The 12957-nt window shown below is 52.8% G+C and overlaps 1 protein-coding gene across 3 annotated transcripts; it reads left to right on the forward strand.

Moving 5' to 3' along the window:
- The first annotated feature begins 1116 nt into the window (after positions 1-1116).
- On the forward strand, positions 1117-11360 carry LOC119104225 (tetraspanin-5). Of its 3 annotated transcripts, XM_037227894.1 has the most exons (8): positions 1117-1392; positions 1648-1842; positions 4045-4218; positions 5814-5942; positions 6728-6778; positions 7843-7959; positions 10332-10448; positions 11193-11360. In XM_037227894.1, exons 1-8 carry the CDS (start codon positions 1306-1308, stop codon positions 11262-11264), a joined length of 942 nt encoding a protein of 313 aa, XP_037083789.1. In that variant the 5' UTR covers positions 1117-1305; the 3' UTR covers positions 11265-11360. The 3 variants fall into 3 exon arrangements, with proteins under 3 accessions (XP_037083789.1, XP_037083787.1, XP_037083788.1); XM_037227892.1 differs by lacking the exon at positions 10332-10448; XM_037227893.1 differs by lacking the exon at positions 7843-7959.
- Positions 11361-12957: the final 1597 nt, after the last annotated feature.

Here is a 12957-nt window from a genome sequence, read left to right on the forward strand (position 1 = left end):
TGGTCCCATGCAGTTACGTAACCAAGCAGAGTGCTAATGGGAACGTTCCTCCTTACACTCCTCTGTAGTGATAGATATGCGTTTCGATACCCGGTGATTTCGCAGAACTATGGCCCAGATTCGCAAATTTTGAAGAAAAGTTGACACCTCCACTGGAAAAATATTACTACGTCCCTTACCTATGAGATACTATCAGGGCTACATCCCACCACCGCATAGGAAACTACAACCCTGCGCCAGGGGCCTTAATTTTTGTAAATTATTGGGAGGGGGCAAAATGAAGGCCCGACAGCCTATCCCTGCCCCAAATTTTCTCACCGGATTTATCCCCACTTTATTTTGATTTAGCTCAAATGTACGTTATAAATCGTTGTACGATTTATAAAATATTTAATTCGGGCAGCACAGAAGTCATGCGTGGTTGGATCCAGGGAGCAGGCAATGGACGCAGCCCGTCTCTTCTGATCGACACACGAAGGCGCCGCTTTAGAGGCCACCTTAGGCCACAGGTGACGCTCTTCTTTGGCGGTCATGGGAGGCGGCACGCATTTCGGTTGTGGGGGGACGGGAACGGGGTTATCCATGAAGGATTCAGGCCATCCTCATCTTCAGAGCTTTTCACCGCGCTGTCTAATGGCGCTAGGAATGTTTATTGCATTGTTTATCCGCTTAGCTGTGACGATCTGTATCTTATGGTGAGAGTAGCCGTGATTTTTTGATTATGAGAGTGGCAAGAGACGCCACTTCGCCGCGAGATCAAAGAATATTATATATATATATATATATATATATATATATATATATATATATATATATAGTCTTTGTGTTATGATCATCTTTTACCCACATTTTTTTGTAGCATTCCCGCCAAAAACCTGGGGGAAGCTGAGTCAACCTGGGCGGGCTCAACTTAACATTGGGGGGGGGGGCAGGGCTCTCAAAATAATGTCAATCGACACCCGTGCCCTGTATGCTTTAATATTGCAGGCATGCTAAATAACTGGCAAAATCGAAAACGTTACGAGAACAATGCAGCTAAATCACCATTTTCCTGCTGGGGAGCCAGACACCTTCGTTTCCATTCATGTGTCCTTGATTTATGCCCTTCCTTGGGTGTTCTCTGTCCATGTCGCGCATTGTTTTCCTCGCAACAGGCGGCGCATAGCGATTGTTGGGCGTTGATTGAGTGATCTGCGCTTTGTGTGAAGTGTTGGCTGAGTGTTCTAAGGACACCATAAGTGTGTTAACCAGAAGAGGCCGTTGATTTTATGTATAGTCCCTGAAGGCTGTGAAATCTTCCCAGTTATGCCATCTCATAGACACAGGCGTGACCGAACGGAAGTCAGCTGTTGTTTAAAATATGTTATTTTTGGATTTAATATAATATTTTGGGTGAGTACTCAAATATTGACATTGACTTCACGGAAACAAAGGCAGGGTGAAGTATTTGATGACTCTTTGACATATGCTCGTTTCCAGTGAATAACTTGTGTTGTGTTACAATGAAACAAAAGACAAAGACAGGCAAAAGAGTGTTATACATGCAGATGTATATACAGAGTAAGGTGCATCACTTGGTTGAGAATGTGCTTGCAATACAAATTTTGTGGAAGCCAATCGCACTGACTGTTTTTGACTGATTCACAGTTCTTGGGATTCTCCATCCTGGCAATCGGTGTGTGGGCATGGTCAGAGAAGAACACATTCAACAACCTCAGCAAGCTGACACACATCCCAATGGATCCAGCTTTCATGTTCATCATTGTTGGTGCCATCACCTTCATCATCGGCTTCACAGGATGTGTGGGAGCATTGCGTGAAAACACCTGCCTCTTGGCATTCGTGAGTAACCACTGTTCACACAGATATTCTGTTGCTTTGTGGAAACTTGATTAGGTGACTGACTTTGCATTGATGATTCAAATTCAAAGCAGGTTGTTTGCTGGTTCCATTGTTGTGTGCTGATTTTTTGTTGTGATTGATGGGTTTTTTTCTTTGTATATGGAAACAAAGTTGAAACAGGTTTTTGGTCTAAAGACATAGAGACTTCATAGGAAATAACAGACTATATAGAAAATATTGAGACTCTACACCTTCCTACCATTCCCCAATTCTGTCATTGAGTTATCAACAAGTGTGCCTGCTTAAAATCATTGAAGTCAACTTAGAAAAACATTAAATGTTCGCCAAAGTTTTTTCCTTGATGAGTAGACATCAAATATTGCCTCACTTGTTATGTTATTGGTTCCTTATTCTGATCTAGTTTCAGTTAAATGTGGTTTGAGCATTCAGGGCAAGTGTGTTTGTAGCACACTGAGTCCTTCACGTCAACTTATGGTCCTCTTCCTAGGTTCAATTACAGTAATTATGATCTGAATTGCCACTGTTCTATTACAATTTAAATGTGACTTGCTGTTGTATTATAGTCTGAATGGCCATTGCTCTTTTGTTGTAACTAGAATGACCACTTTCTGTGCCTTTGTTCTGCATTTGTTATGTAGTTTTACTATGCCAGTTTTGCATGATGGGCAGTCTTGCATTTGTCAAGACCTGTCTGAAATTGGAGAGTTCATGTCAATTTTGCATGGTTATGTTCACAGTGTGTAGTGGTATGGGATGCTGAATAGAATACATGGGGAAATTCATTGCTATTTGAATAGGGAGCTGGATATGACAACATGTTATATAAGGAGGAAAAATTCCAACTTTCCATATGGTTTCTCCATTGTTTGTTTTGTTTCACCCAAATGCAGCATGCATCAAAGGGATTGTAAGTTACACAGGCTTTTTCATAATAACTGTGGGCTCCATACCATGCATGATCGTTCTTGAGTGATCCTTAGAGCAAAGTAGGAATAATGTTTGTCATAGTGCATATTACAAGAAGGAATAGGATTCAGCATGGTGTATATTATCAGCAAATAAATTGTCTGTGTCCCCATCATGTCAGAGGGGCTTAGTTCAACACTGGGGAACTAATGCTATGATTTGTGTTCTTCTGTGTACCTTCATATTCCCCCCAAAAAGCCTTCCTGAACATTGGTAGCCTTCCCCCTAGCTATTGGCATCCCACTGACCCACCCCCAGCCCCTTCATTTCTTTGCAGTCCCTTGGCCCTGCTTGACTTTTGCAGTCAACAGTCCCCATGCACTTGGCTGTATATCATCACCTGTCTCTCAGCCTGACATGAAGGATGGGCACAGCAGGGAATCATACCCAGTGCCTCCAGTTTCCCAGATGCTTAGTGGCTAATGCAGACATGTGAACCACCATGCCATGAGCACCCTTGCATAGTGAGGGATGCACACATGTAATCATTGTTCACCATTGTTCATTAGTGGTCTGTGATAGCCGTATCTATGTAGTCATTCTCATTGCTGCCATTTTGCATTGGTGATAAACATGTAGTGTCCTGTTATGAGCCATGGTCTTGTTACCACATATTTGTCCATCTTTTCAGTCAATGAACTTTGTCTCAAAATTTGATTACTGGTAATGTCAGAATGCAAACCCCTGGCCAGAGCTTATGAAGTGAGCAGAAATACTATGGCTCTGAGTGAGCATAAATTAGTCAACATGCCTTCCCTAAACTCACACAGAATAACAAATACACTGCGCAACATCATCAAATGTGCACACAGTATCCAATTTAGTGCAGTTATGTCTATCCTATGCAGTAGTTTGGCATTTAATGGCATGTCAGTGTGGAGGCATGTTGCTCCCAAATGGGCATTTACTATTGATATCTGATTGATTGAAGTGACAGATGGGAAGGATTATATCAGGGGAGGTTATTCTGTATCATATGTAAACAAGCCCATGCAAGCTTTTTCTTCCAGGGTGGTGCAGCATGATGTCATCCTCAATTGTTTGGAATGCAAGCAACTACACTGTCCACATCAGCACCCAGAGGTCTTGGCGCCAGCCGAGAATCGAACCCGGGCCTCCCACGCGATGGCCCAGCTGGCGGCCAACTGCGCCGTTTCGCTCCCACGCGAACACGTGCGGGCGCTGGGACTGACCGGCTGACGCTGGCGCCCCCAGTACGCTATCTGCCTGGCGATCCTGCTGCTGCTGGAGATGACGGGCGGCATCCTGTGCTTCATCTTCAAGGACTGGTTCAAGGAGCAGGCCACCGAGGGCTTCCGCGCCTTCATCGTCCACTACCGTGACGATCCCGACCAGCAGAACCTCATCGATTGGATACAGGAAGGCTGGGTGAGGATGCTTGCGCGGGGCGCAGGCGGAACTGGACGCCCCACTAAGCCCAGCGTGAGGTGTTGACCGTATCAACGCTCAGGATGTTAGTCGAGGAGTGGTACCACTGGCGGACAATTTCTGATTCTCAAATTTGGACTGTTCTAAATTTGGTCTCCTGCTCATCGATAAAACGGATCTTCCGCTGATTTTGCCTCCTTCGGGGCTTTGACGTTGTTATGACCTCGGTGTTGCCTTTCACCGAGATGGTTTTAACGTGCTGCACATCCATCAGCCACTGCGATGGCTGCATTTTAACACGCTGCCCACAGATCAACCAATGCGTTGCTTGCATTTTTAACTGGTGCTCCGGGCGGAGCGCTCCCTGAACGGGGAGCGGCTGGCGGTGACGGCCGTCCCCATGGCTGCGAACTCTCCCGCCCTGGAATGCTGGTCGTGCCGCGGCGTTTGAGCTTCGGTCACCTGACCTTGACCCCGACATGACCTGACTAGTCTGGCCTTGACCTCAAGGGGCGCAAAATGACCACTTTAGTCGACGCGCCCGAAAACACCAATGGACAACAACGACCTTGACCTCAAGCTGACTTTGACCTCGGTCACGTGACCAACAATCACAAAGCCACGGCGCGTGGCCCTGCTGAGGTGTCGGTCACGTGACCAATACGAAGAGGCGACAACTTTATCTAGGTGACGGGAGCGTGTTGTTTGTTTATGATTGTGCCGGGGCTGCACACAGTTACCCTGAATGATCTTTTGGGGAACTGCGTGGTGTGGTTGTGTGTTGGTGTGAGATTTTCCAGGATCGCCTCATGCCCAAGTAGGCCTTTATCATCATTAGCTCAATCTTTTATCTTACTTTTTGTTTATTTTGTATTTCACGTATTGTTTTGATTTTCTTCTCTGTATTCATGCATTTTTGTGGTTGATTTTTTCAATTTTTGTGTGTACTTTTTAAATTTCTTTTCAGGTAGTTCATCGCCATATCATGGAACTTGAATTTCAGCTATATATATAATAATAACAAAGAACTTAGAAACTACCAAACTTTAAAAAAGGGACATAACTCTGATATGAATAACTTAAATGAAATATATTGATTTGCATAACTTAAAAAGTCTGACTACCTGGTCCAGCTGGGCCTGATGTTATATGCTCTGACCGTCCCTTGTCACATCAGGTCACATCAGAGTGTGACTAGACATGCAGGCTCATAGTTCATCTGAAATTCTTTGCTGTGTCTTGACCTGACTCTTTTTAACATGATCTGACCTGATCTGACCTGACACGATGCGAACATATCTGGTCAGATACGATGTGAGCGACCTCAATCTTACTTAGTTTGTTCTGCTGTAACCTAACCTGATCTGACCTGACTGGGCCCCACCTGGCATGACGGTAAGTGAGTGACTCGAACCTGACTCACCCTGGTCCCTGATTCGACGTGATCTGACCTGGTGATATGTGAGTGGCTCTGACCCAACTCAGTTTACTTTTTAGCTTACCTTTGCCCGACTTGCCTTGGTTCGTGCTACCTGCTCTGCCCTCCCGTGCCCTGCCCTGCCCTGCCCTGAACTGCCACGATCTTCCATTCACAGCTGCACTGCTGTGGCGTGGAGGGCCCCAAGGACTGGGATGGCAACCGCTACTTCAACTGCTCGGCTGTCGCCGTCGGCAGCAGCGAGGCCTGCGGCGTCCCCTTCAGCTGCTGCATCCCAGAGGAGAATGTGAGTGTGTTGCCCTCTCCCGTGCCGGCCGGGTCACCAAGGTCACAGTGGGGATGGGGGCCATTCGAATGGTAACTGTGTGGTGCTCTGTGGTGTGATCATGTGGGTGGGGGGAGGGGGAATCGCAAGTGTTTTCACATTATTTAGTAGCGTCAGCCTTGATTTCCGGAAGGCAACCGTCCAATGCAGAGGTTGAGAGGATCGTGGTCCTCCTAAAAGAGACGCAAACTCCACGCGTTATTGCTGGGTTTTCATCGCTGCATTGAACGGGTGAGCTCAAGAGCCTCGCCGGTTCTGGCGGTACCCAAGGCCGGTGAAGAAAGGCGCTCCCGCGCCCGGCGCGGACTCATGCTGCCAAAACTTCTAATGGCTTGACTCGCGCCGCCAAAGGTACTAATTGAACGACTCTCATGTTGCCAAAGCTCTTGCGATTTGTCGACTTCCATCGTTTAAAAGCAGGCGATTGGTCGACTCTCACCGCGAAGCTTGCAAATGGGCGACTCTCAAAGGTTAGAGTCCCAGCCACGCCACCACCGCAGTCCACATGGAGTCCTAAAGTCGCAGTCCTAAAGAATGCATCCTGTCTTGAAATGGCCCTGGCAAAGACGTGAAGCCTCAATAATTATCATAACTGCCAAAGCTCTTTGTGATTGGTAGGGTTCCATCATTTCAAAGCAAGCGATTGGTCGACACGCAGTCCTTCAAGGCTTGCGATTGGTCGATTCTCAGATTCTCAAATGTTGCGTTTGGGCGATACTGAGCTCAGCTCTGATCCTCGTCCACAGGAGATCATCAGGAACAAGCAATGCGGCTACGGCGTGAGAAGTCCTGATTACGTAAGTGATGACTTCACTCCTAGCTATGACACATTGTCATATGTCTGATAAGGTGTCAGGCGTGAAAAGGGTTATTGTGTGGGTGATGATAAGGCAAAGTGCATTCACCGTGGAATCCGTTTGTACGCCGTCCATGTCAACGTCCGGGTGCATTGTGCTGGTGCGTTTTGTACCGCGGATCACGAAACAGTTTTTGCTAAAACAGCGTGTTTGCTGTGATTTATGCGATGCTGTGTATGGACGAAACACTTTCTGTGCCAGCATTCTAGCAGCTGTCTGACGTGTCCCTTCCACAGTATTATTGTAAACTTTGCTAAGAGTGTGCTTAATTATACGCGTGCTCTGCATCGATGCCTACTACGATTGCGGGTGGATTTTGGTACGACCGAAGCCTGCTTATATACCATGCCGTATATATTACTCAATCAGCGTGTGGGATGATTGGCAGGGATGATACTATTTGGCAAGGGTGTCATATTGGGGTCGTATTTGGTAGGCCATGGCACAGCCTTTATACTGACTGATAGTTGCTGCTACCGTTAGCAGCAGTTATCCCCCTAGAGCCCCCCCCCCCCCCCCCAGTTCATCTCCCGCGTTAAGATTTCAAAGCGAGGTCAGAGCAATGCGTTGTCGTTTTGTCGTTGGCTGATGACCCCAGCACTTTGCAACTGAGGCCCACTTCTGAATCGTCTCTGTCCGCTTCTGTGGACCACGCCTTGGCTCAGTTTGCTTTGGTCACCTAGCTTCTCCCCTCACCAACGACCGTCACGGGTGTGGAACCGCTTCTTGCCAACCGCACCCACCACACTGCTGCCGTCTGGCGTCGTGGCGAAAGCCTTCGCGTTCTTTGCATGCCAACAGGTGGCGCTATCACTAACGCATGCCAGGGGATGCCATACACGGTGACAGAATGCTGCAATGCAGTGTGACTTAGCAGTCTACTAATTTGTGCATTGACCGGGTCGAAAAACGCCTACGCATGCCTCCGGATGCGGAGTCCGCAGCTGCTCTCACCGACACCGCGCTGCCACCTAACGGCGGCCCGTGCACTTGCGCTTCCGCAGCTGGGTGACAGGAGCGGCGTCATTTACGAGCGCGGCTGCCTGCGCGCCGGCGAGGATTGGGTGGAGCGCAATCTGGTGCCGATAGCCGGCGCCACGGTGGCCCTGGCCGTTCTGCAGGTACACTCGGGTAGGGCGCAGTGTGCTGCGCCGCAGCCTTCTCCGGGCTCTCCGTCTCTGGACCGTGCGACCTCGGAGCGTCCGCCTCTACGGCTGAGACGCGCCCACTCTAGCTGTAGTAGCTAAAGGCCGTTGCATTTTTGATGTAGGGTAAGAGTGAGGCATCTTGGGTGTTGCATCTTTGATTTTGCAGGCTAAAGTATGCTTCGTCCCGGACGTTGTAGACCGAGGACGACGGTTCGGCGACGTTCTCCGTCCGGGCGACGTTCGGGAACGGTCTCTTTCATCTTTTAGTCGCTTTCTGTTTGGTCTGTTGGCGGGATTCGCTTTTTGAAGCCCTCTTTCATCGGCTGCTGATGCTCCTCGGTCTGGTCGGGCTTTTTGTGTTGGTTTGTATTGTATGTTGTATATGGACGCCGTTTCCTCCATTTTCTGCCTGCGTTGTTTCCTCTGTGTCATCACTGGCGCCATCTGTGACGCAAGTGATTTGTTTTGTTTATGGTTTCGTCGCTCGTACCTGCTTGGCTGTATACCAACGCGGCGCAGAAGTGCTATCAGACAGCATGCTGCTGGCACAAATGGGCTCCGCAACATCTTACCGTTCTGTGACGTCACTCGCGTCCCTTGTAGTCCTTTTTGCAGTCTCTCTCTTTCGCTCGCTCTCGACCTCGAGCAGCTAACCGCGGCGCCGGCCTGTGGCCGTGTCCTTTTCTCGCTCCGTGCGCACTTCGCCGCCGCCACTACCGGCCGCGGCGAGCGGCTTTGACGGTAGGTGACGCCGGTCGGACCGTCCGTAGCCCCCCCCCCCCCCCCTCAAGGCAAGCTCTATCGGGACGGAGGGGGAGGGGGGCACCGATGAACTTCTTACGGGTGCTAACGTTTACGGGTGCGGGCTGGCGATGGTGGCGGGAAACTTGAGTGGATGTGTCTTCGGTCGTCTGTTTAGTGTATTCATGGTCCTAGTTCGGCCCTTATTTTCCTTGTTTATTATTTGGTGGGAGGAGGGGGGGGGGGGGCGTGCATGGTCCTCGCGGCACTAGAGCACGAATAAAGCAGGTCCAATGACCGGTCAAGTTTGCATCTCTTAAACTGGTGCAAAATAGGGCAGTCCCTCGGACGGTTGGTTGAGCTGCTGTTGAAGTATTCTGTATGTATTGTCGTGTTTCCCGATAGCTACAATCCAACTTCCGGAGCGTGTAAGAACGGGAGCAGCACGGCGCATCCGCTGACCCTTATGAACAGCCCACCGTGGGCGCGGTCATCGCGGTCGAGGTTTGGCATCGGCCCAAAACTCGGAAGGCGGAAGACACCGGACTGGGACGTGGTGTGGTGTGGTGCCGCCGATGGCACTGTGTTTTGAGTCAACTCGTCTCGAACGTGCCGGATTCTCCGTCGACTTTCACAGTCGTGCGCCACGTGTCCGCGCGTCTGTGCATCAGGCATCCGAGCATCTGGAGGGAAAGGTTCAACATGTGGCGAGCCAAGATGTGGACGACGTCGCGAAAATGATGCCGCAGAATCCTCGCCTCGCCTGCAGAGCTCATGACAACAGCGGATTGGCACGCCGCGCGAGGCACGTCAAAAGCCACAAAGTGAAACTGAAACCCCGCCGAAGCCAAACACCGAGGCTGAGGTCTTCTCGGATCACTTTGTGTGATCATTCTCATCTCCGACGGCCGCCTGGTTGAAAGCTGCCAGAGCGGTAGAAGGCTCCTTTCGTGATTATTTTCGTCCCTTACGCCCGCCCGGCTGAAAGCTGCCGCAGCGCTAGAAGGTACAACAGCGGCGAGGATCGCTCTGTCCACCGATCGACGGGAAGGTTTTCAGGCCCACGCTCGCAGCCCGGCTGCTTACGCGTCACGACGCTGCTGCGCGGAGGGTCGCCAATGTCGTCGACACGAGGGATCTGCCGGGCAGGTGTGATCGTGCGGGTTGGCATCGGGCCGGGCTGCACGAGGCACGCTAGCTAACAGCATGTGGGCGTGTCTGCCAGATGGGCACTGGGCCGCACGCTGTGATGCCCGCGTGCTGCTGCGTTCGGTTTCCCGCATGATTGCCTGCTCCTTCACGGAGGTCCTGCGCGTTGAGGTGGTGGTAGTGATTCGCCAGTTCCCGGACACCATCAAGTTCCTCGACCAAAAGCAGACGACTGGCTCGCCATCCCAATGACGTGCAGGCGCGCGAGCCCTCTGACCAATCAGAGGTCGAGTGGCGCGTGACCCGCCAACCATCGGCCGGTGCAAACTCCGTGGACCACTCATCGACCGGGCCGCGACGCTCCGACCAATCGCTCGCCAGCGGCCAGCTGTGCACCCAATCAGCGGCGGCCGAGTGTCGCTCCGACCAATGGCTGAGCGTGTGGGCCGTTTCAGCCGCTCGACTACTCCAAGAAGATATACGACCAGGGATGCCTGACGGCTGGCGAAGCGTGGGTCGAGCGTAATCTGCTGGTTGTGGCCAGTGTGGCCGTGAGTATCGCCTTCCTGCAGGTGAGCCAAAGGTCCCGGGTACGAAGCTAGTCGCGGGAACTTTTGCTGGCTGCGCTCGCCAGTGCGTTGTGGCATTACTGATGACTGATCCAGTCGATAAGCCGGCAGATAAGGTTCTAATACTATGTTTGGAGGCGTTTTCTCACCGAGTACGGTAAGAAGCAGACCTGTGAGTGGGCGTGCATGCGGCCACGTTCAGGTGAGACTGTACAGCACCTTCACTTCAAAATAAGCTCGCGCATCGTGTGCTTGCCTCTTTACCCTTCATTGTATTGGCGTATCGCATCTGTGTCATGTGTATGAGTTGTCTGTACAGCAAAGATCGCGCGTTGTGCTGGCTCGACTGTACTCTGTACTGTAAGTACACTGTAAGTATACCGACAACTCGGGCCGCGATCATTGCGTACGGCCGTGTCCTGCCAGGACGGGGCTCCTCTCCCCCTGAATGCAGTCAACTGAAATCTGTGCGCCGCATCATCGTCTCGCTTTGGATATGATGGCCACATCGTAGAGGCAGCAAGCGCGGTCAGAGGCGTTTCTCAGTGAAACGCCCTCCCGTTGAACGTTCAGCCAGTTCAGTGCCGCCGATGCCGGCGACGACCCAGGCGACTCCTCTGCCGCGTCCGATTCCCAGATGTCACATCCACACGTCGGTCGTGCCAATCGTCGGCTATATCTGCGGCGCCCCCCCCCCCCCCCCCCCGATAGGGAGAGCGGGTTTACAGTCCACCGCGTCCTTTGCAGATTTTGGGCATCTGCTTCGCGCAGAACCTGCGCGCTGATATATTCGCGCAGAAGTCCAAGTGGGGCCGCTGACAGCGACTGCAGGCGGCCCGCCCCCCGGCCGGTCCGCTCGACCTCTGAGGTCACGCGGTGACCTCAGGGTCACCGGCCTGACCTCGGGGTCACCGACGTGACGAGCGGTCGCCGCTGCGGACTCGGCGTCGCCGCGGCGACCTGTCGTCGGTCTTGGGGCCGCCGCGCTGGGAGATGCGAGTTATCTCGGAAGTCGCTGCTGGACCGGCCGGGCCGCCGCCTGACCGGATGTCGTTGGGCGACTTTTGGAACGACCACCGTCGTCCCGGGGGCACTGCCGTCACCAAGAAAATAGTATACTGACGCACTGTCGCGAGCTCTCACCCGGCCGTGACCTCTGAGGTCGCTTCCTTGGCCTCGGAGGCCACACCTGAGGCCATGCAACCTCGCGACAGCCCGTGGCCGGGGCATCCGCCGTAACTCACCCTCACAGGCGCCCATTGAAGACCCCGTGACCCGCCGGACCGGGGCGGCGCGGCCGCGGCGTGACGCGGTCGCGGTCGATGGTGCCGCCGGACGGAATCTCCACCGGCGATCGGAGGGACGCCGGCACCGTCCCGCCGCGCGCGTCGCCAGGCGTCTGCGTTGGGCCGGCGCGGCCGCTGCTCGGTCTGAAGATCACGCTGTGCGCGACTTGAGGACGTGGGCATGAGTGTGGTGGCACCGCGAGGTGTCGTCTGGACGTGCTCTGGGCGGTCACGTGGGGGCGGTGGAGCCCCCTGCCAAGAGAACACGCTATTCCATGAAATGCTCTCTCAATGTGATGTCGAGATGTTAGCGGGTAGTCTCAGTAGGTTAGTGCTTACACTCACTACAACGCTGGAGAAGGATGCCATGATCTGGAGTGTGCCAGGTCAGGTCGCACAGAAAATGCGCTCGTGCTTAACGCGTCGATCTGCCATTGTCATGCGCGCGTTAGTTCGCGAGTGCTCTGCGTGTGCAGAAAGCCGGGCTTATCACGTGTGGTGCCTCGGCGGGAGCCGTTCGTTTCGCTGCCGCACGCACGCTGTCCTGTGTTTTGCTCCGGCATGTGGTACCGGTGAGTTCCCTGAGGCGGGGAAGGAGAAACGCGTCGTCGATGGGATAACTCGTTTGCGCTCTGGTGGCGTCTTCAGGCGCCACCAGGTCTGTCAAAGGAGGGTCTGTCAGGTCTGTCAAAAAGGAGGCTCGCTCCGAACAGTTAGGCAGCACGTAAAGAAAGATCGCAGCGTGGTGTAAGGACCGGGCTTTGGTTTTATCGCGGGGTCTTCCGCTTTGCGGGTCGGACGCCACGCCGCCCGCAACGCGTTTTGAATGGCCTTCGCGTGTCCAGACCCCCGCGCTGTCACGTTCGCACCAAGGCGTTAAGCCGTGAATTCCGATCGAAAGTCAGGAATATTAGTGCCGATGTCAGGTTTGGTTCGCTAAGGCGCCTAGCGTCGCTTGCGTTCGTCCCCTGCCAGCGCGAGACCCCGGGGGCAGCCGTGAGGCCGAGCGCTCGCGGGGCGGGCGATGTTGAAACGCACTGCGCGGGCGCACGGGCCCGTCTCGAACGCCTCGCCGCGGGATAGAACCCGAGGTCTGCGGCCGAGGCGCGCACAGGTCGCTCCGACACCGTCGAAATCACAGCACTTTCACGCGAGACCGGATTTGCGGCGCGCTAGCGGGGTCAATCTCGGACGTGTTGTGACGAACTTTTTCCGTTCTCTCCCGG

The sequence above is a fragment of the Pollicipes pollicipes genome, unplaced genomic scaffold (genome assembly GCF_011947565.3).
Source record: "Pollicipes pollicipes isolate AB1234 unplaced genomic scaffold, Ppol_2.1 Scaffold_6052;HRSCAF=7182_pilon_pilon_pilon, whole genome shotgun sequence".
Classification (NCBI taxonomy): Eukaryota; Metazoa; Arthropoda; class Thecostraca; order Pollicipedomorpha; family Pollicipedidae; genus Pollicipes; species Pollicipes pollicipes.